We start from the raw sequence: 27,694 nt of genomic DNA on the forward strand, positions 1-27,694 counted from the left end.
TTAAACAAAGAAATTTGGAGGAATCTCGACATCCGTGAGGTAAGTTTTACTTACAGAACTAAGGGAAGATCTACTGTAATCTATATACCCCACAAGGGTTGAGTTAATAACATGCTATCAAAAAACCGAGGTGAATTCCTTACTTCCGTGGCTGTTTGTACGGTACACTGCTTATCAAGGATTCATGAACCATACACCACTTATCATTGATCATGAATCATACACCGCTTCAATCCATTAACTTTGTATTCATGACATTGGGATAAAAGTGTTATGGTCATATTTACTATATTATTATTATTACTATTACGAAAACAATACTCCTGAAACGATACACTACTGTATTAAGAAACCGGGGCTTAATTTGTCTAAACAGCCCGAAGGTGAAGCATGAAGCCTAAGGCCTATACGTACTGTATTGTTGGAACAGCCGTAACGCCGATGCTTTCGATATTTGATGGTCATCTCTATATAATTCCAGCAATCTCTGTGTGTGTGTGTGTGTGTGTGTGTGTGTGTGTGTCTGTCTGTATGCGACCGCTGTTTCTCGACAACTACCGGTCCGATATACTTGAAACTTGCCAGGTATATTGCTGGGGATCCGAGGATGTGCCTTTTCAAGGTTTGAAATTAATCGGACAAGTGGTTCCCAAGGTATGGTCACCGTACTCGCAAGCCGTTCGCTTTGGCTTTGCGAATGGACCAAACCATTTCATGTAAATAGAGGGGGGGGGGGGGGGATTGGCCTATACACAGCCTCTCTGGATGTTAACTTTGCCAAAAACAAGAAAATAAAAACAACCGTTAGTTTAATTGGTCTATTATAGTTCTATTAAAGATGATAGGTTAATAATTTAATATTGAGAATTTGTGCTTCCCAAGTTATGGTCTCTCACATTCGCCTATATTTTCTTGCTCCGTATTCTGTGGTCGTTTCTGACACGTGGTGTCAAAATTTTTAGCACGTACGGGCACGCACGTACGGGCACACCCTAGTTTTAACAATCGGTTTGTTTGTTTCACACTGAATGAAAAATGTAAAGGTAGAGCATGCAGATTGTGATATATGACAGGTTCGACGATATGTTCGGCCTGAACGAAATTGGAATTAAAATGGTGGAGTGTGGAGAGTCAGCCGCCGTACCGCCATAATGACATCAGATGTAATCACATCACCCCGTCGAGCTCTGATTGGTATACGATTGAGGGGACATACACACAGAGGGACAAACGATGTTCAAGACGGCTTTGCCCTATGGGCTACGCCGTAAAAAATACAAGCGAAGGATTGCAGTTCAAGAATCCACTTTTAGAAACAACCCCCATGGTGTGTTATAAAAACAAAAAAACAAGTGAAGGAATCAATCTTTGGTGGGTTTAAAAAAAAAAAAAAGTAAGAGGAGAAAGGAAAAAAACAAGTGACAAAATCCACTGCTGCAATTTTGGCTGAAAACTAATAAAGGATTGAATAAATACATTAAAAAACAATGAGAATTTGGAAAACTTACTTTTCAGTAGAAAAAGAAATTTATTACATCAGAATACTGTATTTTACATCATTCCATGTGAAGAGTCTGTACACATTCTATTATTAAGGGAATTAAAGAGTAGGAAGAGGAAAAACTAGGATCAACATCAGGCCTCTCGTATGCAGACATTTAAACTATATATAATAATCGGTGTATGTTCAAAATGTCACAATGTCTTACATGAAGAGTCAGCGATTTAAATTGGCAACATGGAATAAATCACAAATTCCTTCCCAACTCAACTCCAATTGATCTGGCATCCTTCTCTACTTACCATGTTTGCTACATATGGCATACAAGGCTGCCATCATACCTGGATTTCTGATCTCCACTCGTGCAGTCAGCATGTTGCAATCAATGGAACTCTCTCCTCAGCTCTCCCAGTGGAGGCTGGAATCCCCCAAGAAGGTGTTTTGGGCCCAGTCTTGTTCCTCGTATTATTGACTTCTCCGTTGCTTTGGCACACGCATTTCTTTTTTGCATGTGAATCCACTATGTCATACAGTATAATATACCTTCCCATTGACAGGTAGACAGCAGCTGCTTCATTTAACTCTTTGCCGATCTGGAATTGATTTACATGGAATACGTCTTTCAATCCGGACACATCTCAGTTTCAGTTCACAATTCAGGAAGGATGGTCAAACAAATAAAACCCAATCTTCAATTTCCATGGTCAGCTACTGGAAGAGGTTCAGTCGCTTCAACTTCTTGGCCTCAGCATTAGTCATGACCTTTCCTGGGCCGATCACATAGGCCTCCAAAGCCAGTCACAGACACTTCTACAATGCCTTTGTCCTCCCCTATGGACTGCGGTTCTGCATTACATCTGCCTTTCTTGGATTCTGTGGTTTCTGAAGCTCTCAACATTATTGGCATCTCCACAATGCTCTCACCTCGCAGACAGGTGGGTGGCGTGTTTTTTTACTTGCAAAATCAAAAATTTGCAAGTATATTAGTTGCTCGAGTACCATATGTTTCTCTCTGCCAGTCCCCTACAGGTCGCAATTCTAGACTGTTCTTAACAAAACTTAAGCAACTGGGAAAGTTAAACAAAAGCTCCAAACCTATTGTTTTTGAAGTCAACAGATCTAAGGTCAATGACGAATAAAATCATCAATTTCCATCCGATTGACTTGAAATTTGAACATAAGTTGTATATTGGGTCACTGGATTGGTTCACCAATCAAAAGCTAGAAGCGTATTATTTTTGGGGTAAAAGGTCATTGTCGCATGAAATTGTCAATTTCCATCCAATTGACTTGAAATGTGAACAGAATTTGTACATTTTGTCACTGAATTGGATCATCAAAAACCAGAACAATCAATTTAACTGTTTTGACATGTCAAGAAATTTCAAGATATCAAATTGTAACTTACAAAGTCTATTTGTACGCATGTGTAGTATATGCGTATAAGATCTGGTCAAAATTAGTCAAAGGTAAAGGTCACTCAAAACATGTAAAACACTTATTAGGCTGCAACTAGAAAATGTATCAACCAAATTTGTTATTTATAACACGAGCAAGTTTCCCATGCCCACACTGAATTCTAAACGGGGTCGGGATGGAGGATGCAAAAATGCAAATGGCGTCTTCTGTCATCGAGCTGGCAAGCTGGGAGCAACAATTCCTGTTTATTGCCACATCTTATGAAATTAAAATGCTCTAATGGCAGTGCTCCATTTGAAACTGTTTGTTCGATATATGTAGCTTTTTGATGCCGAGGGTCTGTAATAAAATGTTGTATTGGTGTCAAAGTCCGTGACCAATTGCAAATTAATGGTAGGATTCAATAATGTAAAACACTTGATTGCCAAATTGCTGTTTCCATGGCAATTATTGTTTATTTGGATTTTGCAAGTATCATGCACAACATCGTTGTTTTTTTTTGTTAACTATCTTACCTTCGGTCAAGCCCCCTCTACTCTGCTCTCTCAGCCCTACAATCCTCCTCAGATCCCTCAGTAAACACACATTCTCCCAGTAACCCATTCCTGGCTAAACTTTCAAAATGCAGGCTTTTTGCCCAACTGCACTCTTTATTCCTCTTTTCTCCCATTTGTGGAACTACTTTCCTGATTGTTCAATTGCACTCTTCCCTCCAAGACTTCAAGCAAGTGGTGTACCACCACCTTATGTCACTCACTATCCATAGTCACATCGTTTCTACCGCATTATCTACCTCACTCATGCCTGATACCACTAAGGTTACTGTTTATTCCTCTTCTCTCTCTCTCTTTTGTTACCTTATTTCCTTGCTTGTTGTATCCAACTGTGGTCCTACTGCTCCATTGTCACTACGTTCAACCAGTTCGTGAAATAATTGGGCCAAAAAACTTCCCCGGTCTGCTCCACAATGTGGGAATAATTGGGGCCGATAAAGTAGTAGTAACTGTCGTAGTAGTAATAGATAAATTCCCAAATTAATACTTCTGGTTATTCGTTTTCCCCATTTTAAAACTGTGCACTATTGACCTTCTGGGGAAGCAGTGTTAATCTGTCCAAAACACCCTGTATGGCCCACAGGTGCTTCAAAGTCCACAATCCGTACTCATCTCTTAAATAACCTCAGGGAAATTTGGAATGGTAACAAAAATGCCACCAATCAACTCATAACTAATAAGAGACTGTGCAAGAAGTTTAAGATCAACACTTCAAAAATATAAAACAAAGCAAATTAGCAAGGAACAATTACCATTTCTGTAGCTTTTTGCAATAAGTTATAAAAGAAAATGTGACTGAAACAACTGCTTTAATAACATTGAGATTACATCTAATTATTAATAGGAAGAGTAAAATCTTCATTCAACAAGGAGGACACCAATCTTTAAAAATTACAATATTAACACTATCGTTCTCTCTCCACTCGCACATTCTGTACATCTGGGCCAAGGCTACTGGAATCTGGGCTCTATAGTGGGGTGAGTGGGGGAGATGGTGGTAAACTGTGCAGTGCAATTGCAGGTGGTGGGCGTTGGAGAGGATGTGTGAGAGTGCGGCAAACAGCCCCACAGATGCACACAGAAGGTGTAACAGTTGTCAGGTCTTCAGCCTCCTGCACTACACAGTGGCACTGCCAGTCAGAGCGACCAACTTGCAAAGGGTCCTAAATTCAGGGAGGAATATCAGCAACAACGGTAAATGATAATGTAAGATATTATTACATTAAGCACAAAACGGATTCAAAGACACACATACCATTGAAGGTAGTCGAGTTTCACTTGTGAGATACACGAGGTCAAAGAAAAAGTAAGGAGAAGATACCAATATCTGGAAGGAAAAAAAGTGATCTGGGTCAAACAAATGGGCAACCAAAAGTGCTAAAAAAATCTAACTTTGAGCAATCAATGTCTTATTGGATGGCATACTGATACACGGGGATAATAGAACGGCAGTGAGAAAGAACGAGGAAATATGGTGCATAATGCTGTGTCAACAATGCGTCTGATGTGTGGAAAATAGCATGCAGTTTATTCAAATAAATTTACAACTTCAAGAACAGCTATTTCACAGATGATAAAGCTTAAGCATCACCTGTGTAGCTGGAGAGAGGACGAGTGGGAGGACGGGTGGCTGACAGAGGATGCAAACAGCCCGAACCACAAATGGAGGTGGTAGATCAGTTACAGCCTCGATGTCTGGAAGTTCAAATCGCTCTGATCTACAGCCACGATCAAACAAATTTGGCCACAATGTTTTTAAACTTCTGGCAATATGATCTCATTATAGTGTAGTTTGGGCTTTGAAATGCACGTCAGCAAGACAAAGTGAAGAATCCCCAACACAACTAAATGGGCACTCAATGAGAAGACACATAATAGAAAAGGAAATCAATGAAATAAAGGAAACTATTCCACCTTGAGAAGGACTTACATTAGTTGAAGCAGAGCATCCAGAGCTAAGATTAGGTCAAGAGGAAACAATTCATCACACGTTTCAGGAAATTTAGATTAAGATCTCAAAACAAGCCAACACAAAAGGTGCATACCATCAACATCATGTTTAAAATAAGAACAAATGAATGAATAAACAAATAATATGGATCTATTAAACACATGAACAAGCAAAAGAAGGAGCAAAAATAAAATACTGTCGTGCGGCCGCCTTTGATTAAAATCAGATGGTCACGGAAGCCGATTGCGAAGGCCTTAGCCCCTGAGGCAAAAACTCAATGGCGGACTGCAGAAACAAAAAGCTACACCAAAGTGCGCGGGATGGAGGGAGGCGGTGAAAAAGCCCTGCAGTCATACCTATTAAATCAACCACACGGAAACTGCGTTCAGATATATATACAGAAAATAATATAAGGGTTTATTTGCAAGGATGGTGGGACAGAAAAAGCACGCGCCGGTAATAAATATCCTAATCTGGACGTCCCCACATGACAGATTTTGGATACGAGACGAGGGAATACTAATTAAGGAAAATAAAACGTTTGTTATGGTGTGTAAGTGGTGTGCGGCCTTATCTGTGGTCGTCTTGTCATCACTTGGCTCCAACCTCCGGCGTGGAGGAACCCTCCATTCGCCTCGCACGCTTTGCTAGGACCGAGCCAACGCCCTCTCCGTTCGCACACGAGGTCCCACCCGTCCACAGCACCGAAAGCACCGAGGACCGCTCCAAGCACCACGCAGATGGTGAACCAACGACCACCAGGACCTCTCAAGACCAAGAAGGGAAGCGCAGAGAGCAAAGACGTCGTGCAGCGTCAAGACAGCCAGGGAGGCACGTGCAGCACAAGAGGCAGCGAAGAACCCAAAAACTAGAGCTGCGCAAGATGTCGTGCAACCCCTTTTATCACCTTGCGTCCACTCTCCTCCGATGTTCCCTCTTGCTGGCGTCCTCTCATTGGCCGAGTCCCTCCCACCTGGTATTGCTCGCCCTGATTGGCTGGAGATTAGCGCCTTCCGCGCCAACCAATCACTCGTTCCCTGTAGCGTGGTGATAGCTCGTGTCACTCTATGTTCCTAGGCCTGCCGGAGGTGTAGCTGGCTGCGGCCCATGCGGCGGTGCCCCGAACTGGCCCCCCTGCCCGTTTTCTTCCGAAGTCCTTGTCAGGGAAGGGAATTTAATTACTGTGTGCATTACAGGGCCTAAGTGTTTATATGGGTATGCATTGCCATAAGGGACAAAAGTTTGATTACCAGGTGTGACACACAAGGGCTGTTATCTTAATCCCTACACTATCTAACACTCTAACATCCTGGTACGTTCACAGGTATACTCTTACCCGACAACCCGCCTAGAACATAAGAACTTATTACAGGGTTGATTCCCTACCCCGACAGTAAAAGCATGTTACCTATTCAGATCTACCTGACTAGATATTCCTTTACCCCACCGACATAACAATACTCTACTGTATTTCAAAAAACGAACGATGAAGCGAATGAATGATCAAAATAAATACATCAATAGTTAAGTGAATGAATAAATAAATATTGAGATAAATTCCTGAATGAAGGAATAAATTTAAGTAAAAGGATACAAATCCGATTGTCACCTTCCCCACTCCCTCTCATGTCTTCTCCAGACAAGAAGCGATGCACTTCCAGGGGGTCAGAACTTGGGCCGCACACCTGAGCGGCAACAGAGAAAGGAAGTTCTGAAGCATTTGTACATCCACTTTAATCAGCAATACCACCGCTACCATCATGTGAAAAGTAAACACATTCATATTTAAAGAACTACGTCGGTCGTTTGATCAGATGATTGCACCTCTCACATATTACCAGCAATAATTTGACAGCTAACAACCTTATGCACCGCCGTGGTGGAACCATGTAAAAAACAAAAACAGATCTATGACAGTAATAAGGGAAAAGCAATTAAACTATTTGATCAATACAATAACTACAATGATTACATCAGAAATATTGTACCCAGGTTGGTGTATCGCCAAGCAGAATGAGGGAGTACGTGTGCTCAGAGTTTATACGGTTTTTGGTTTTCAGGAACATCTCCACGGCTCTCTGGATGGCATGCCACCAGTCGCACATTCTTCTGCAATACAAGACAACAATGACAATTAACATCCTGCTGGATTAAAGCAGCATTCTAAGCTTTATGATTTACCTTGTACACATTTACCTTGTACGTTTAAAGGTTATAGTACAGTGAATCATGTCCACCTCAAAATCTTTTGCACCTCTCAAATGATTTTGTTTAGAAAAAAAAGTAAATTTGCACCAAAAACGATTTATATAACATAATTCCTCAAAAAGTTGTGGACTGATTCGGAAGAATCGTGGTGGACAGATTAGGTGTGTAACAAGGAAGAATTGATACAATTTTAGTGAAGATTCTAATCTTGATCCAGATCAGAGAATTTTTAAAGTGAATTTTAAAAGTGATTCTTCACCATTAAGTGACAGGGCTAAAACCGATATATATACACAAAGAATTAAGTTAAGCACCCCTACACAACGAATTAAGGTAAGCACCCCCTAATATATATTCTTTGTGTATATGTATACATTGGCATATATTCTAAGGTATGTGAGATCAAATAATGATTGGTATGACATTAGCAATTATCCATTGATGAAATTGAGTGATCAAAGTGAAAAAAAGTGATTGGTTGAGTCAGTGATCCGATCACGTGGGTCCTACACACGTTATTGACGCAAAGATCGCTAGAGGTCTTCTCAGAACAATGACTGTACGTTAGAAAACATAAACGTCATCCACACTGTCCGTGATGGACCTATAGCTCCATACTTAAATTGAGGTGAAAATATGCCTAAAATTCCCAAAAAATTTCACCTTAAATTATTCAGAATAAAATATTGAAAACGGCATGATTGTTATGTTTTTATGTGACCATAATATCACTTCTCCAGAAAATATAGCAATATCATGGGTATATTACACTGTTTTGACGACAACAAACTTGTAATGTGCGAGGTTGTAAAATAACGGGGGGGGGGTGCTTAACTTAATTCTTTGTGTATATATACATATATATATATAATTTTTTTTTTTTTATAACACAATATCTCAAATGTATAACACAATATCTCAAATATGTATAACAAGTGGATCAATATGTATAACACAATATCTCAAAAAGTTGTGGACGGATTATGACAAAACTAGGTGGATCAGTTGGGTAAGTGACGAGAACAAGCAGATTAGATTTAGGTTCAGGTTCAGGTCTGGATCCAGATCCGGCCTATCAGTGCGATATGAAACATAAACTACTTCCTTGATACAACTGAGCTTCTCAACACATACAAAGCTTTCATCTACAGCTTGATGGAGTACTGCTCTCCCCTATGGGTTGGTGCTCCTGCCTCACTCCTAGCTCGGCTTCACGCTGTAGAAACCAAGGCTTTTAGAATCATTAGTATCTCCAGCGATGAAGTTGATATTGAGGGCCTTTCACTTTATCACCACAGCCAGGTTGGTCGTCTTTCTGTCTTCTAACTCCTCTCTGGCCTAGCTCCCCCTGCTCTGTCTGTGCTCTGATCCCCCAAATATTCCTGCAGGACACACATCTGCCAGCAACCATCTTCTTGTTGGTTGCGGTCCTGCGGTTCTGTGTTTTACTATATATTACTGAACTGCCAAAATCAAGGCTCTCTGCTCACCTTCACTCTTTCATTCCTCTTTTTCCCCGCTTCTGGAACAAACTCCAACACTCTCTTCAATCCCACTCCTCCCTCCAGGTCTTCAAAACAGCTGTTCACCACCATCTCTTATCTTCCCCCATCCAAAACATTGATCTTTTCTACCCCCATAATACACCCCAAATCCACCTTTTTCAAATTCCGTTTTCTTTCCTGAAAGTCCTAGTGGTGTCCATTTGTCCATACATTCATTTGTTTATACCGTGCTGCCCTTGTTGCCCCATTCATTTGCCCCTGCCCTCTCCCTTCCCCAGATCTCCTGATGTCCCTGTTCTCTACTGTTGTTGTGCTTCCCTTTCTCTCCCCATCTTGTCTCCCAGTCTCTTTATTATATGTTCTAAGTGTTAGCTGTTATACGAGCCTCGACTTGGTATACAAAAATAAATAAATATAAATGTTCAGCCTAATGGAGGTATGCGCTCTTCCAAGTGCCGTTCTAGTCATTCCTGTGTTGATGTTCATGTTTTTTGTCAAATTTGCTGTCCCATTTTGTGTTGAATCGTTTAATTTATGTCCCGAGTTGTGATAGTTGAGTGTGCTTCCCCTCTGTTTTTTGCCCCATTTTCGCTTCTTTTATCCCAGGCATTGTTACTTTTGATCCCTTAGCTCAATCTATAACCCAACAACCAACAACAACAACAACAACATTGGGGAAAAAATTCCAAACTCTTATTTCAGTGCTGTTACTCATTTCCTCATCCCTTCTTCTTTTCAATATCCCCAAACTGGATCTTCACTAAATAAAACGTTTCTCTTCCTTAAAAAAGCTCTTCATAACATAAGGAACGCTTCCAAAATGTATTTCAAAATGCCTCCATCAGGAACAACACATTCATTCTTCTTCTTCACCAAAATATCTTGCTTTTCTCTTTAACGAGGCTCGTTTCCCAAAACCTCCTCACTCCTAAACGCTTAGTTCATCCAGCCTTCTCTTTCACTTGCAGCCAAATTTTCCTCCACGCCTTCAACCAAAAACAACCTCACCACCACCCCATTCATGAAGTCTGTCGCAGGTTATTCAGTCTGGGAATCCTGAGGCATCACTATTGTAAAGGGTGTGAGCACACGACAATAATTACCTCTTCAGGTCCATTCATGGTATGAAACCCATCCATGTTAGTACCACCCCCCCCAATCTGCTCTCCCCTCATCCTGCCCCTTCTCAGTTTCCACCCCCACCCCCCCTTCCCACTCTCCCAGCCCTCCCATCTTCCCTACTTCCTATCAGCAGCAAATCCACCCCTATCCCTAACTGTGTGGACCAAATTTGATTGGTGATTATGACGAAAAAATTCATAATATTTTCTCCAAATACTGCTCAATGGAAGGTTTTGAAAGTACCAATAATGTGATTTGTGTTCTTCAGTGTTCAAGTATAGAATTCAATTGATATAAAATATCCTTCTGGGAGAATGTCCTGTAGACAGTTGAGACCAAACTCTACAGTGTTCAAGTATATAATTTAATTTAGATACAGATTTTAAAGGTTATAGGAAAAAAGAAGAAGATTTTTTCATAAGTTTATCGCTGTTGCTGCAGAATATTTTACACCACCTTGTTTATCACATTTAAGTGTGTTAAGTTACATTTAAGTTATTACCTCCGCGACCAAAGGTGGATGGTGGTTATGTTTTCACCCCTGTCTGTCTGTCCATTTGTGAACAAAATATCTCAAAAAGTTGTGGACGGATTCGGACGAAATTTGGCAGAGATTTGGCGTATGCGACAAGGACGAAATGATTAGATTTTGGTGGAGATCCGGATTCGGATCCGGGTACTAGAATTTTTGAAGTGATTCTTCACCAGTGGGAGATAGGGCCAAAAACGATACATGGCAGGATATCCCAAAAAGTTGTGGACAGATTTGGACGAAACTTGATGGACCGGTTGGGTGTCTGACAAGGACGATTCGATTCGATCTTGGTGAAGATCTGAATATGGATTCGGATATGAGAATTATTTAATTTTTTAAGTGATTCTTCACCATTCGGAGATAGGGAAAACGATACATAGCAAGATATCTCAAAAAGTTATGAATGGATTTGGACAAAACTTGTTGGATAGGTTGTGTGTGTGACAAGGAAGAATATATTCAATTTCGGTGAAGATCTGGATCCAGATCCAACGAGTAGAATTTTGTAAGTGATTCTTCACCATTGAGTGATATGGCCATCCAGGCGGAGGTATGCTCTCTACTGAGTGCCGTTCTAGTTCATGCCTGTTGTTTGCGTCCTTTATGACACCCTACAGACAGACAAAGTGAACCAATTGCTTAACCCCACTTCTTGGTTCATGCGCGTGGGGTAACAAAGCATTCACATTGCTTCAATGTTTCTGCGTCAACTTGTGAAACCCAAAATTTAGAAACGTTTTGTTGTTCCATAAAATGTGGTCAAATAAATCCAGTGCTGTACATATTCAAACAATGATGGAAATTCTCAACTTCCTGATTTCAAGGTCATAACAGTGCCACATGATTTATCACAGAGTCGTTTAAATGAGAACATACCTTTTAAATTATTGACACTTGTACATCACCATGAATTAGTTTCCAAAGCATCTATACACGCACTCACCCTTTTGGTAGGTCATATTCTACAAGTGTATTTTCTTGAAACAGCTCCACACACAGAACCTGTGCAGACAGCAAGTGGGCAAAAGGCTTTAAAAAGGCATTTGTTTCTTCATTTGTGTTTGTGACATAATGTAAATGAATGGATAAGTGATAGGGATATTGGGAACAGGCAGTATGGAAATACTTCTCCTTAGACATATACAACACAACAACAACAACAACATGCATTTTAAAGGCCATTTTCCCTGCTAGAGCGGGGGTTAGCCTTGCGGTCCCCATGACAATCTTCTCCATTTTGCCCTATTTTCTGCATCTCTCCTTGTTAACCCCCTTGCCCGCATTTCTTCTTCCACCATCTTTGGCCAAGTCTTTCTCGGTCTTCCCCGTCCTCTACTTCCTTCTACATTCATTTCCATCACTCTTCTCAACCAGTCACTTTCATCCTTCCTCAACACATGACCAAACCATCTCAACCTGTTCCTCTTCACAACATCAATCACAGGCTCTATTCCCATCATTTTTCGCAATTCATCATTTGTCTTCCTCTCTCTCAACGATACTCCGCACATCCATCGAACCATTCGCATTTCCACCCTTTCCAACCGTCGTTGCTGCTCTACGTTCATTACCCATGTCTCGCTCCCATAAATCATAACACTTCTCACACATGCAGCATACACCTTTCCCTTCACCTTCAACGACACTCCCCTCCTCATCAGCACGCCACTCAGTTCCCGAAACTTCTTCCATGCACATCTCACTCTAGCAACCGTTGCCGAGTCTGATCCACCTTCTCCATTCAGCATGTCTCCGAGGTAGCAAAATGTTTTCACACCTTCCAGCTTCACACCGTCTCCAAGATCCAACTCAACATTTCCTCCATCTGCAGCTCCCTCTGTGCACACCTTACATTTGAATGTAGCTGCCACACTGGTTAATGACCCTCTCAGACCACTACATTTTTGATGAACCCACTCAGCACACATTGTACATTGAATGGAGTTCACTCCGACACCCTTCCTGCACACAGCACAGGGCCACTTCCCAGTTCTTTCCACCTCACCACATGCTTTACCACTTGCCATCACCTTCGTCTTTCCGATATTCACCTTCAGACCTTTTGTCTCCATACATTCTTTCCACTTGTTCATCTTTTCCTTCAGTCCATCCATACTTTCCGCAATCAACACCAGATCATCTGCATACAACAACTCCCACGGTAAACCCTCCTTTACGTTCTGAGCCAGCACCTCCATCACAGCTACAAATAGTAGTGGACTTAGTACCGACCCCTGATGCACTCCCACCTTCACCTCAAACTCACCACTGTTCCCGTCCTTCGTCCTTACAGCTGTGCGCGCTCTTTTGTACATTGCCATCACTACTCTGATCAACCATTCCTCAACTCCTAACTTCCTCAATGCCCATGTCACTACTTCACGTGGAACCTTATCGAATGCTTTCTCCAGATCAACAAACCCAAGAAACAACTTCTTCCTCTTCTCCATGTACTTCTCCTGCAACTGCCTCACAATAAAAAGTGTGTCTGTCGTTCCTCTTCCTGGCATAAATCCAAACTGCATTTTGTCGATCTTCACTTTCTTCCTTATCCTCCTCTCCAACACCCTTTCCAATACCTTCATTCCATGCTCCAATAACTTTATCACTCGGTACGAGCCACACTCTAGAGGGTCACCTTTCCCCTTGTATAGAGGGACGAGGGTACTCAGTTCCCAATCCACTGGAATGCGGCCTTCTTTCACCACCAGATTACAGATCTCTGTCATTCTCTTCACACCCCAACTTCCTGCTGCCTTCAACAACGTTTAAAACATGGAAATATGTTGAAGGCAGCTCTCTGCTCTCTGACCCTCTTCCGAATCCCAAAAAAAAAAAATCTCCCACAACTCCCGTCGGCCCTCCCGCTTTTCTACTCTTCATTGCTTTTATCGCTTCCTCAACTTCCTTCTCAGTTATCCTCTCTGCCGGTCCTAAAACTGGGTTACTCTCTATGTTGCCATCCCATTCATTCTCTGTATTCAACAGCATTTCCATATATCTTTTCCATCTTCCTTTAATTCCATCTGGGTCCACAAAGATTTGTCCCACTTCATCCTTCAAGCAACTCACCCCCATCACATCACACCTCTCTTTCGCTATCTGCCTTGCAATCCTGAATACTGCTCTCTGACCCTCTTCCGAATCCAAGCGTTCTCCGAACATTTTCGTCCATGCTTCCAGCGCCTTTGCTACCTCTTTCTTTGCAGCCTTCTTGGCTGCCTTATAACTTTCATGCTCTGCTGTTTCTGCTCCCGTACCCTTCGCCTTCTGCCACTCCTTGAACTTCTTCCTCTTCTCGTCAATCCTCTTTCCAACTTCATCATCCCACCACCATGTTTCCGAGTGCCTCGGTGGTCCTTTTGTCCATCCACATACCTCACCAACGGCTCCCAACAGACTAGCTTTCATTGACATCCAACCACTTTCAAGCTCAACCACATCATCCTCTACCCTACTCAGCCTCTCTTTTAATGCCTCCCTTACTGTCACCTCTTTCAACCTCCACACCTTCATTCTCGGTTGGTACTTCACCCGCCGAGCTCTCCTCGCACCTTTCACCCTTATGTCGCAGACAACCAAGTGGTGCTGTGAAACAGCCTCCTCCCCCGGGATCACCTTTGTGTCCCGGAGGTGCCCCCTATCTCGCCTACGCACCATCAGGTAGTCAACGGTTGTCGTCGACCCACCTGACGTGTCTGTAACAAGCTTATTATCCTTTTTCTGGAACCGAGTATTACAAATCAACAAATGAGCTCCATCAGCAAACTCCAAAATCCTTTCACCTTCTCCATTTCTCACACCATATCCGTAACCCCCATGAACTCCCTCAAAACCATCCATACTCCTTCCCACATGTCCATTCAGGTCTCCTCCCACCACAACAACTTCCTTATCTTTCACGTTTTCCATCAGCTTCTCTATCGCACACCAGAACTTGTCCTTCTCTTCATCGCTCCGACCAACCTGCGGAGCATATCCCGAGATGACGTTCACCAAGAGCTTTCCAATCATCATTTTCACCATCATCAACCTATCACTCACTCTAGTCACACTCACCACACTGTCTACAAACTCCTCAGAAAACAGGACACCAACACCATTCACGCCCTCCGGGTACCCTTGCCACACAAACTTGTATTTCTGTCCCTGCCTACCCTTCACCATTCTCACACCACTTCCCTTCCATCTCGTCTCTTGCACACAACATATGTCCACTCTTCTTCTGACCAATACTTCCACCACTTCTCCTGATCTCCCTGTCATTGTCCCTACATTCCATGTCCCAAACCTCAGAAACCGATCTCCATTTCGGGCTGGACCCTTCCCATATGTAGTTGTAATTGTCATGGTTCTCTTTTTGAGGCAATGTTTTTATGGCCGGATGCCCTTCCTGACGCCAACCCTCTTAGTCGTCTCTTACGACACGCAGGGATACGATGTACCTATTCTAATCCAGGGTACACACTGGGAACGTTTAAAACATGGAAATTCTAAGGGGGGGCGGGGGGGTGGGGGGCATCATGGCTGCGGGGGCCCAGTCAGCACCACGCCACGTGTGCCCGGTCAGGCTCCACGCTCATGTCAGGCCACGCTCCACCTCCACCTTCGGGTTGAAGGCACGGCCGGCCCCGTCAGCAGGCCGGGGCGGCCTTTCTATATGTCTTTCTAGACATAGATGTCTTTCTAGACATAAATGTCTTTCTAATGTCTTTCTTGACATTTCTAGACATTTCTAGACATATAGAAAGAAGCAATTCAAGTGTGCTACAATTTGACATGTAAAACTACTGTCAAATATCAGGGTTGGATTGACAGGAAGGCCTCGAGGTATGCACAATAGCCTCTGAGTCTAGCCTGGGTTTGAAACCTAACCCAGCTATAAACTGTCATCCTGATGTCTCATAGGCAGGTTCATTCATCAATGTGTGTGCTGTCCTTCGGATGTAAGTTCAACTAGGTGTCCTATCTGCCAGCATTAGTTGGTGGACGTTATAGATCCCATGGTGTCCTCCGTGAAGAGTAGGTGAGCTATCACCGGCACCTTGACCAAATTCCAAATTCCTGCCATAACCTACAGGGGGCCCTGCATCAGCAGCACTCCCAGCAATGATGCAATCAGCAGCCATAAGCTGCACATGAAATTGTGGTAAATAATGGATGACCACAAAAAGGGTACCCATACAATTTAACAAACATTTTTTCGTTTTGATTTAAAAAGACACTTTCTTTGGTACACATTTACTCACATGATGCATGATCACCGTGTAAAGTTTCAGATGGATATCTTTAATATCGTTTACTCAAATTAAATTCGAGAACAGTGCTCCAGGTGTCGTCCGCTCGACCACAGGCACACTTGGATTCGATGGGCAAAATGGTTTATTACTCTGACATATTCGGCTGCAGTGATTCAACGGATTTTGTCAGTTATTGCTATTTTGAGATCACCTTTGGATTGCGGCTTTCCTTAGTAGACGTTGTGATCAAGCATCGAACTCCGAAGTCGATTCGAGTATTCTTGAGGATTTCGTTCTCAGGTAGATTCTGACTGAAAACAATTTGTCTTTAGTTGTCCATAGCACGTTAAATAAAATGGGGCTATCTTGACTAAATCGCGTATCGCATGGCTTGCGGACTTCTCTCTGGTCGTAGTCAATGTGTGGCACTGAATGGTTTTTTCTCATCTCCCCTTCCTGTTCAGGCTGGAGTTCCCCAAGGCAGTATTCTGGGTCCTGTGCTTTTTCTGGTCTTCATCAATGATCTCCCCGACTCTCTGGAAAATCCTCTCTATCTCTTTGCTGATGACTCCACTCTCTGCCGCTCCATACCTCATCCCTCAGATCGGCAGTCTGCAGCCTCCTCACTCTCTGCAGATCTGGACAAAATCACAGACTGGGCAAACAAGTGGAACATGTCTTTCAATCCTGACAAATCTCACACTCTCACGATGTCTCTCCGAAATGACCGACTGGACAACCCTCCCATCCACTTTCTCAACAATCCTCTCCAAGAAGTTCTATCACTCAAGCTTTTGGGTCTCACTATCTGCTATCTTTCCTGGGAAAACCACATTTCCAAGCTGGCCTCCAAAGCCAGTCGCCGACTGGGCATCCTCCATCGTGCTCCGTGTCCATCATGTCCGACGTACGTGTGCGTCGACTCAGTCGAAAATAATCGCTCCGTCGTGCTAAGTCCTTCCTTGGCACACTTGAGCTCCTCACCACATACAAGGCTTTCATCCGCAGCTCAATGGAATACTGTTCTCCCCTCTGAGCCGGTGTTCCTGCCTCACACCTAGCTCGGCTTCACGCTGTTGAAACCAAAGCTTTCAGAATCATTGGAATCTCCCGCGATGAAGCTGACTCTGAGGGCCTCTCACTCACTCACTGCAGGCAGGTTGGTGGTCTTTCTGTCTTCCACCGACTTCTCTCCAGCCTTGCTCCCCCAGCTCTGTCTGTGCTCTGTCCCCCAAATATTCCTACAGGTCGCACAAGATCTGCCAGCAACCTTATGGTTAAACTGCCAAAATCAAGACTCTCTATTCACCTTCACTCTTTCATTCCTCTTTTCTCCCACCTCTGGAACAAACTCCCTTACTCTCTTCAATCCCACTCCTCCCTCCAGGTCTTTAAAACAGTTGTTCACCACCATCTCTTATCTTCCGCCATCCAAAACCTTGATCTTTTCTACCGCAGTTAATTCACCCCAGATCCACTTTTTCGAAATACCGATTTCTTTCCTGGAAGTCCGAGCAGTGTCCATGTGTTTTTTACTCCCCCCCCCCCCCCCCCCCACTTCCCATGCCTCCTCCCCCCAAGCCCTCTCCCTCCCACAGATCTCCCGATGTCCCTGCTCTCCATCTTGTCTCCCGCTCCCTTTATCATATGTTTTATGTGTCAGTCTGTCTTTTAGTGATCAATGTTAGCTCTTACACGAGTCTCGATCTTGTATACAAAAAAAAAAAATATATATATATATCGGAATCTGCTGACAATACACGAACTCCACTTTGTGTACCTGCAAATAGTAAGAGGAAATTATTAGCATTAGGGGAAGCTTCTCCTCACCTCCAAGTGCCCTCTGTCATGTCACTATACCATGGTGTCGGTGTGTTTCCCCGCTTTACACTGTATTCCTTCTGCTCTGATCTGTATTCTTGCTCTTCCACAAGCCTCGACATACATTATTTAAAAAATTAATGCTCGTGTGTAATTTAGATATCATGTGAATGTGGGAGACATGCTTTTCCTTCTGGGAGATATTATCTGTGCCCCTGGGACACCGGGAGACCGTTCTTAATCACAGAAGATGTCTGCAAGTCCCAGGGGTCCACTGTAATTCCCAGGAATTGCTCTTAATCCTCCGAGACATCCATAAATCCCTGAAGCCGCTTTTAATCCCATGAGACTTCTGCGAGTTTCAGGAGAACACTGAACCCAAGAAACTCCCAAAAGTTTCAGGAGACTCCGACAAGTCACAGGAACTGCCCTAAATTCCAGCAGATAGCCTGTCAATGTAATATATGCCAATTGTACCAACGGTGACTTCACTTTGAATTAACTTAAGAAATAATTTCATCTGTAAAACTGAAGAGAAATGTTACGATATATAAACTGCCTTTTTTACGCAGAGCCACGGAGTATATTATGAAATGCATTTGCCGAACCGATTTTCATAGCATTTTGATTCCCCTTTAAATACCATATAAACAAATTAAACAACCTGGTTTTGATGTTGATTTGAAATCTCCAAACGAAATTTTGTGCGTTTCAACGTTGTCAATGCTTGTATTACTATTGCTTAGTATTACTGCATTAGATTTTATGGTAGACGTTAAAAGACCCAACGGTGGCATATATAGATTCGCGTAGATCAAAATGGCAAGATGCGTTTCTGCAGGCATGACAAGTAATTCACGTACTGTATTATTATCGAACTAACCAGCTTCTCCGGACAGTTGACTCGAGGTGTTCTTATGCGTTCACATTCCACCGACACATCCTCCTCATCATCTTCGACCATCTCCTCACTCTCGGAGGTTTCTTTCCGGCTGTTTTCTTCATCTATTTCTGCCACTGCCAGCCGAACCCGGGGTAGTGACTCACCCGACTGCGAGATTGAAACCTGGGACCCATTTACTTCCATGTTGCTTTCTCGACGTTCATAAATGAATTTTCACCACAGCAGTTTATGTCACTCGAAATTAAAGGAAACCTTTTCTTTTACTATACAGTACTAAGGAAAAGACAACTTGAGGAGTAGAACAATATATAAAAGACGTGGTTATTATCCCTTCAGCGAAACCGTTGTAACTATACCGCCATGGAGCTGAACATCGAACTGTTGGTTGCGGTCCTGTGGTTCTGCGTTTTACTATATATTACTGAAATGACTGAATTTTCTAAATAACAACACGTGCAGCATTGCTTATTTGTCTTCCCTTACTGTATTGGAACCTCGTTGGTAAGGACTGTATTCACTGCATGGCCCAAGGCAATGTTTCTCCAGTGAAGAAAGCTCAGATCGTGGCAGGAATACGTTGGTTGTGCTTCACCAATGAGCAAACGGGAAATGCAGAGCACGATACTTGCAAAATCTACCCCCACAGCCCTAAAAGTAAAGTTGCCATGGACACATCAAATTGTCCATTTCATTAATATTAGAACTGACGATTTTAATCATAGCTCGGATCAATCAGATGAACATTGATGATTTCAGAAGTTTGACCTTGAGTTCACTTATGACCTCAAATGAATTGCTTTCGTAATTCAGTGATGCACTATGCAATTGCTGTTAAATTTTCAAGTTAATAGGATGAAAAGTGACGATTTTCAGATGAAAATTGTTGATTTGAGAAGTTTGACCTTGAGTTGAGCTTGGACCTTTTGACCTCAAAAACAGTTGGTTTCCCAATTTATTGACTCAATATGCAATTGCTGTTTAATTCTCAAGTGAAAAAGTAAGTACACCCCATGTAAAGCTTTGACTTTTTCAACATATTTCAACATACAGCTTTTTTTTTTTTTTTTTTTTTTTTTTTTTTTTGGATACAAGATCGAGGCTCGTGAAAGAGCGAACATTAATCACACAGAAAGACAAACAGACACATAAAACAAATAACATCGGGAGCGGTAGACAAGATGGGGAGAGAGGGGGAAGGACACAAACACAACATTTGAGAGCAGGGAACGAGAGACATGGAGACATCGAGAGATCTGTGGGAGGGAGAGGGCTTTGGGGGGGAGGCATGTGAAGGGGGGGGGGGGGGGTGGGAGAGGTATAAACATATGGACACTGCCAGGATTTCCAGGAAAGAAGTTGGAATTTCAAACAAGGTGGATCTGGGGTGAATTAGTGGGGGTAGAAAAGATCAAGGTTTTGGATGGGGGAAGATAAGAGATGGTGGTGAACAGCTGTTTTAAAGACCTGGAGGGAGGAGAGGGATTGAAGGGAGTGTGGGAGTTTGTTCCAGAGGCGGGAGAAAAGAGGAATGAAAGAGTGAAGGTGAGCAGAGAGCCGAGATTTCGGCAGTTTAACCATCAGAGGGTTGCTGGCAGATCTTGTGCGACCTGTAGGAATATTTGGGGGACAGAGCACAGAGAGAGCTGGGGGAGCAAGGCCGGAGAGGAGTCGGTAGAAGACAGAAAGACCACCTAATTTGATCTTCATTTCAACAATATTGATAGATAAAGGTGATATAATATAACAAATATCATGAAACATTTACATTTTGTAGTCCATTGTATAATTTAAATAAACATAAATGCAAATTTCGCATGTGGAAAAAGTAAGTACACCCTTGGCTCTAATAGGTGGTATTGCCCCCTTTGGCAGAAACAACCTCAAGTAGGCATTTCTTATAACTGTCTACCAGTCTCTGACATCGACTGGGAGAAATTTTTGCCCACTCCTCCATGCAGAATTCTTTCAGCTGTGTGATGTTTGAGGGGTTTCTTGCATGCACAGCTCGTTTCAAATCCCCCCACAACATCTCGATGGGATTTAGATCCGGGCTTTGACTTGGCCATTCCAGAACCCTCCATTTCTTTCTTTTCAGCCATTCCTTGGTGGATTTACTGGTATGTTTAGGGTCATTGTCATGTTGCAAGGTCCACCTTCGGTTGAGCTTCAACTTTCCGACAGATGGCCTCACATTATCCTCAAGCACCCTCTGGTACAATGAAGAATTCATTGTGGATTATATGATGGTGAGCTGCCCAGGCCCTGATCCAGCAAAGCTGCCCCAAACCATAATATTTCCACCACCATGCTTTACAGTTGGTATCAGGTTCTTGTGGTCAAATGCTGTCTTTGGTTTTCGCCAAACATGTCTTCTGGTACTGTGGCCAAATAGCTCCACCTTTGATTCATCTGTCCAGAGCACATTGTAGCAGAAGTGCTGGTCTTTGCCTAGGTGTTCATTGGCAAACTTTAGTCTTGCCCTGATGTTCTTTCTGGACAGCAAATGTTTCCTCCTGGCACACCTCCCATGTAGATCAAATTTGTGCAGCCTCTTTCTCATGGTAGACTCGTGCACTTTGACATCAACAGTGGCAAGAGCTACCTGTAAGTCCCGTGATGACATTCCGGGGTTCTTAGAGACCTATTTCAGCATCTTGCTGTCTGCTCTCGGGCTGAACTTGCTGGGGCGGCCTGGCCTGAACAATTTGGCAGTTGTTTGGAATCTTTTCCACTTGTAGATGATCTTCCGGACAGTCGAATGATTGATTTCAAATTGTTTGGAGATCTTTTTAAATCCCTTCCCAGACTCGTAGGCATCTATAACCTTCTTTCTGAAGGCCTCAGGAAGCTCTTTTGATCTAGGCATGGTGACGCCGCACACTTCAACAACAAAGAGCAAACCAAACTAAATGTCTGAGGTTTAAATAAGACAGGTTCCTCCAAGATCCTCTCTTACGGTGTTCTAATCTTTTGCACCTGAGCTGGTGCACCTGATTCTAATTTTAGGTATTTGAAGTAGTGATAAATGTAGGTGTGTACTTCTTTTCCACATGCGAAATTTGCATTTATGTTCATTTAAATTATACAATGGACTACAAAATGTAAATGTTTCATGACATTTGTTATACTAGGGCATTGCCCGTACTATATCTATATCTAAAATTATATCCCCCCCCTCTATTTACATGAAATGGTTTGGTCCAAAGCGAACGGCTTGCGAGTACGGTGACAATCCCCCCCCTCTATTTACATGAAATGGTTTGGTCCAAAGCGAACGGCTTCCGGAGTTTGGTAAAGAAATCGCCATCGTGTGCACAAACGCGCAGGAAAGCGAATGAATCGCAAATTCGTTTTTATTAGTTTTAAAACATAGTTTAACGCCAACATAGTTTGCAAACGTGAAATAAATGAATACGCTCTCAAATGTGCCATCCGAGGCAGAGTGTGTCCGCCACGTTCGGCACACGCGATAGTTCGCTGCTCTCTGATTGGTTGAATCGTTTTTTGGACATAGCTCGGTAAGTAATTGTCCGATTAATATGAAACCTTGAAAAGGCACATCCTCGGGTCCCCAGCAATATACCTGGCAAGTTAAAAGTATATCGGACCCGTGGTTGTCGAGAAACAGCGGTCACAGACAAACAAACGTACAAACAGAGATTACTGGAATTATAGATAGATTATATCACCTTTATCTTTCAATATTGTTGAAATGCAGATCAAATAGCTGTATGTTGAAATATGTTGAAAAAGTCAAAACTTTACATGGGGTGTACTTACTTTTTCACGTGACTGTATGTTGTTCTCCAAGACTGGTAAACCAGAAGCAATGTCACTGACAAGTGATGCTTTTCATTTCCATTTGATGCGAGTACATTATCAAGCCATGGTATGGAGAAATGCTCATTGTGCCATTCCTGACCTTCCTGCACCTGTGAAAATGGGATGGAAACGTGGTGATTCAGGACTAGAGCCTATTCTGATGTCACCGAGTCCAATCCCAGAAAGTTGCCTCGAGTTGATTTGTTGTGCATGCCAGAAACAATGCGAGACTCGACGCTGCAAATGTCGCTATTCAGAGTTGAGGTGCACATCAATGTGTGCCTTTCAGCAACAGAGTGATGATCAGACCCCTTGTATGAATTTGATGTAGTTTGGCAAAACAACATGTGTGACATTCCTGAATGTTTGTGCTTCATGGCCATGTATAATTAATTTTAGAATAAATGGTGGTATGAAACATTGTCTTATTGAAACCATTTCCCATTTTATAGTGTCCAATTTCAATATCAGTTTGAATGTCTCTTTAAATATGTCGCCAACCATAATATAGACTAGACGGATTTATGAAAAAAGGCCATGTATAAGCTTCTAGGTGCATTTTGGGGTAAAAGTTGTAAAGTTAAAGTAAAAGAGCTGCATGTTTCTACATGATATATAAATGCTTGTTCAAAGAAATTGTCCAAAAATGACAATTTGGCGGCCATTTTGTTTATGCTAATTAGAAGGTCAAAAACTCCAAGTTCGGCTTGGGAACCGGGTTAATCGAATTCAGCATACCCTAATTATGTTAACAAGTGAGGTTCCCAACTTTTACCCAAAAATGCAACTAACATTCACATTTCTCATAAATCCATCTAGTCCATTTGATTAAGATTAAAATTGACGATTTTAATCAAAGCTCAAGTCAATCAGATTAAAATTGATTATTTTTCAAAAGAAAATTGATGACATTAGGAGTTTGAGCTTGAGTTGACCTTTGACCTTTTGGCCTCAAAATAGTTGCTTTCCCAATTCAGTGATGCACTATGTAATTGTTGTTTAACTTACTAGTTAATAGGGTGAAAAGTGACGATTTTCAGATGAAAATTGATGATTTGAGAAGTTTGACCTTGAGTTGACCTTTGACCTTTTGACTTCAAAAACAGTTGGTTTCCCAATTTATTGCCTCAATATGCAATTGCTGTTTAATTTTCAAGTTAATAGGATAAAAAAATGATGATTATTCAGATTTAAATTGATGATTTTAGAAGTTTGACCTTGAGTTCACCTTTGGCCCTCTGACCCCAAAAATAGTTGGTTTTCCAATTATTCCGTGATGTACTATACAATTGCTCTTTATTGTTCAGGTCAATCAGATGATAATTGATGATTTGAGAAGTTTGACCTTTGACCTTTTGACCTCAAAAACAGTTGGTTTCCCAATTTATTGACTCAATATGCAAATGCTATTCAACTTTCAAGTCAATCGGATTAAAAATGACAATTTTAGAAATTTCACCTCAAGATGACCTTTGACCTCAAAATCAATAGGCTTCTTCCTTATGACCATTTTGTACCATTTTGGTACAAAATGGTTAACGCTACCATTTTGTGATGTTTCGTGAAGATTGGTTTAAAATTGTGACCTGTAGGCGATTGACAGACAAACAAACAGACAGACACACAGAATAATGCACAAGACCAACCAATATACAGGGTGATTGAAAAGTAACTCCCTATTTTAAAATACTTATAATGTATTTCTTAACTATAATTTTTCCAAGAAATGGATAAAAGAAGAAAGCGTATAGCATGAAGTTTTATTTAAAATTCGATATGGGCACCAGAATTCGCCACCAGCTTCTCAAGCCGCCTGGGAACCGCGTCAACTGATTTCACCAGGAACTCTTGTGGGATGGAAGACATAACTTCTCGTATTCGCCCTTCAAGTTCTTCCAAAGTCGTTGGTTTGGTACAGCAGACTTGCTCTTTTACCCAACCCCAAAGAAAAAAGTCACATGGTGTTAAGTCAGGGCTCCTGGCTGGCCACTCATACGGACCACGACGACCCATCCATCTCCCAGGGAAGTGGGCATTCAGCCATTCACGAACAACAATAGCAAAATGTGGAGGAGCGCCATCTTGCATGAAAATCAAATCTTCAACATTCTCCGAAGCACTGATAATTGGCCAGATTTCGTCTTGCAGCATGGTGAGGTACCTTTTGGCATTCATGGTATCGCGAAGAATGAAGGGACCGACAATCCTTTCCGAAGTCATTCCACACCACACCGTTACCTTGGGCCGATATTGCGTTTTTTCAGAAATAACACGAGGATCTTCTCCTGCCCAGTAATAGCAGTTGTGACGGTTCACAAACCCACCGATGTGAAATACCGCTTCATCAGACCAGAGGATATTTTTAAAGAGATCAGACCAATCTTCATACCACTAGCTGGGCACGCTCCTGCAGGGTAAGACGTCCAGCCATGTTTGTAGGGCTTCCGAATTTCAAACAAGAAATAATCTGAAAAAAAACCAACACAGATTAAATTCTCATACATTAAGGAACAAACACTAAAAATGTGAGAAACATATTACAATAAATAAATAATTTCTAAATATTTTAAAATAGGGAGTTACTTTTCAATCACCCTTACTTAGAAATCTTCGATTTAGCAAGTACTAATCAAACAGACAGGGATGAAAACATAACCTCTGCCCACCTTTGGTGGCAGAGGAAATGAGCTAAATATATGCACCTTGTTCAGTCAGAATATTACATACTGGTGGAGGAGATTAATTATGCAGACCTCTGGTCAGATAGCACCGAGCCGGACATTCTTCCACCAGAGAGTCAGCAAGAAACGCAATTGGAATGAAGCAGTTGTGGCGCCACAAGACATCTGCTTGACGAGATGAAAGCGTTCCCAAACCTCATCCATCAAGCTGGTATTTGCACATCACTGTTAAAAGACAGATATGTAGATGGCTATCTATTACAAAGGCAGCTCCTTCACCAGACTGGCACCAAACGCAGTCTTCAAACCGCTGAACTCGGTTGAACAAATATAACTACCCCATCTTCTACACATCTACTATATAAGAGAGATGTTGGTCTGTGTGTCTGTCTGTGTCGTTAATTTTTCTCAGAGTTGGCTGAACGGATCTTCGTCAAACTTTCAGAGGTTCATCAATGAGTGCCTGGGAGTGTTTCAGGCAAAAATAAAATAAAATTGAAAATAAAAAGTTGGTTTTTTTGGAGTTAAAAAAAAAAATCGCTCGATAGTGCCTAAGCCTTTTAAAATTAATGACATTTGTATACAAGTACACATTCACATAAATAAATACAAAACAATCACCAGACATTTGAATACAAATAAATCAAGCAATTCCAGAAGTGTACGAAGTTGGTAGTATGGCTTCTTCTTATTCCTGATCGGCATCATACTTAACTCAGAAACGTGAGCCACATTCACTCATAAACTTGAGCCACTCCACTTCCTCTCCTGCCTTTCCCCACAGTGGCAACAATAAAAGAAGGAAAGAAATAGGGCCATCTTCACCACTTGCCTCACGTCCCTGGGCACCTTCGTCGCCGTCGCCATCTTTTGCCGAGCGAGCGCCCGCCTGTGCGGCTTCGAGTTTCGACGACCACCAACCTCCAAAAAGTCTCGGTGGACCAAAGCTAAGTGCACTAAAAAGGGATTTTATTTTATTTGATCTTTCCCCTGTGTTGTATTCGTAACTGCTGGAGGTACCTCAAAATATAATTTTCGTTTTACCTGAGCCTGTGTGTGTGGGGGGTGGGAGGTTACTGTGTGTGTGTTACTGTGTGTGTGTGTGTGTGTGTTACTGTGTGTGTGTTACAGTGTGTGTGTTACAGTGTGTGGGTTACTGTGTGTGTGTGTGTGTGTGTGTGTGTGACTGTGTGCGTGTTACTATGTGTGTGTGTGTGTGTGTGTTATAGTGTTTGTGTTACAGTGTGTGTTACTGTGTGTGTGTGTGTGTTTGTGTGTGTTACTATGTGTGTGTTACTATGTGTGTGTGTGTGTGTTACTATATGTGTGTGTGTTACTATATGTGTGTGTGTGTGTGTTACTGTGTGTGTGTGTTAAGGTGTGTGTGTGTGTTACTATGTGTGTGTGTGTGTGTGTTACTATATATATGTGTGTGTGTGTGTGTGTGTGTGTGTTACGTCTTACTATGTGTGTGTGTGTGTGTGTTATTGTGTGTGTGTGTGTGCGTGTTACTATGTGTGTGTGTGTGTGTGTGTGTGTGTGTGTGTTAGTGTGTGTGTGTGTGTTACAGAGTGTGGGTTACTGTGTGTGTGTGTGTGTGTGTGTGTGTGTGAGTGTTACTTCGTGTGTGTGTGTGAGTGTTACTTCGTGTGTGTGTGTGTGTGTGTTACTGTGTGTGTGTGTGTGTGTGTGTTACTGTGTGTGTGTGTGTGTGAGTGTGTGTGTGTGTGTTATTGTGTGTGTGTGTGTGTGTGTGTTACTATGTGCGTGTGCATTACTGAAACTGAACGAAACTGTCAGCTGAAGGAGCAAAAGAATGTCTACTGTGTGTGTGTGTGTGTGTGTGTGTGTGTGTGTGTGTGTGTGTGTGTGTGTGTGTGTATTACTGTGTGTGTTACTATGTGCGTGTGTGTTATTGAAACTGAACGAAACTGTCAGCTGAACTAGCAAAATAATGTGTTACTATTGTCTCAAAAAACTCAAAATTTACTCCAAAATTTACTCAAAACATTGTCTTACACGAATGGTTTTTTAAATTGCAGAAGCATAGCCTGGCACTTCGTAAGCAGTTTGTGAGTGTAACTTCCATGGGATAGGGTGTCACTCCATTGCATTAGAGTCCACTGTACCTGCGATCTATTTTTAAAATTCTATGCGTATATCATATTCTCGTCAGGAAGCGACTCATTGTTACCCGGCAAGGCATACTTTTGCTCGTGTATATATATATATATATATATATATATATATATATATATATATATATATATATATATATATATATATATACGTATATATATATATATATATATATATATATATATATATATATATATATATATATATATATATACAGTATATATATATGTATATATATATATATATATATATACACTCAACCCTCGGCTATCGCGAACTCAGCTATCGCGTT

General features: G+C 42.0%; 1 protein-coding gene across 2 annotated transcripts; it reads right to left on the reverse strand.

Annotated features, from left to right (window-relative positions):
* Positions 1-1,504: 1,504 nt before the first annotated feature.
* Positions 1,505-19,079, reverse strand: BABAM1 (BRISC and BRCA1 A complex member 1). 2 transcript variants are annotated; one of them, XM_068122817.2, is made up of 8 exons: positions 18,740-19,079; positions 11,739-11,797; positions 7,414-7,534; positions 7,020-7,110; positions 5,405-5,429; positions 5,066-5,192; positions 4,730-4,801; positions 1,505-4,637 (listed from the first exon to the last, which is right to left on the reverse strand). In XM_068122817.2, exons 1-8 carry the CDS (start codon positions 18,941-18,943, stop codon positions 4,443-4,445), a joined length of 894 nt encoding a protein of 297 aa, XP_067978918.1. In that variant the 5' UTR covers positions 18,944-19,079; the 3' UTR covers positions 1,505-4,442. The 2 variants fall into 2 exon arrangements, with proteins under 2 accessions (XP_067978918.1, XP_067978919.1); XM_068122818.2 differs by having other exon boundaries at positions 7,035-7,110; positions 18,740-19,013.
* Positions 19,080-27,694: the final 8,615 nt, after the last annotated feature.

Source organism: Myxine glutinosa, chromosome 7 (genome assembly GCF_964187855.1).
Source record: "Myxine glutinosa chromosome 7, kmMyxGlut1.1, whole genome shotgun sequence".
Lineage (NCBI taxonomy): Eukaryota > Metazoa > Chordata > Myxini > Myxiniformes > Myxinidae > Myxine > Myxine glutinosa.

Excerpts from the sequence above, each read along its gene's own strand:
- BABAM1 (XM_068122817.2), bottom strand. The coding sequence starts at position 18,943 with ATGGAAGTAAATGGGTCCCAGGTTTCAATCTCGCAGTCGGGTGAGTCA. Across the intron at positions 4,802-5,065 it reads TCCTCTCTCCAGCTACACAG|ATATTGGTATCTTCTCCTTA; the intron begins GTGATGCTTAAG and ends TTTTCCTTCCAG. Across the intron at positions 4,638-4,729 it reads AAACTCGACTACCTTCAATG|GACCCTTTGCAAGTTGGTCG; the intron begins GTATGTGTGTCT and ends CCCTGAATTTAG.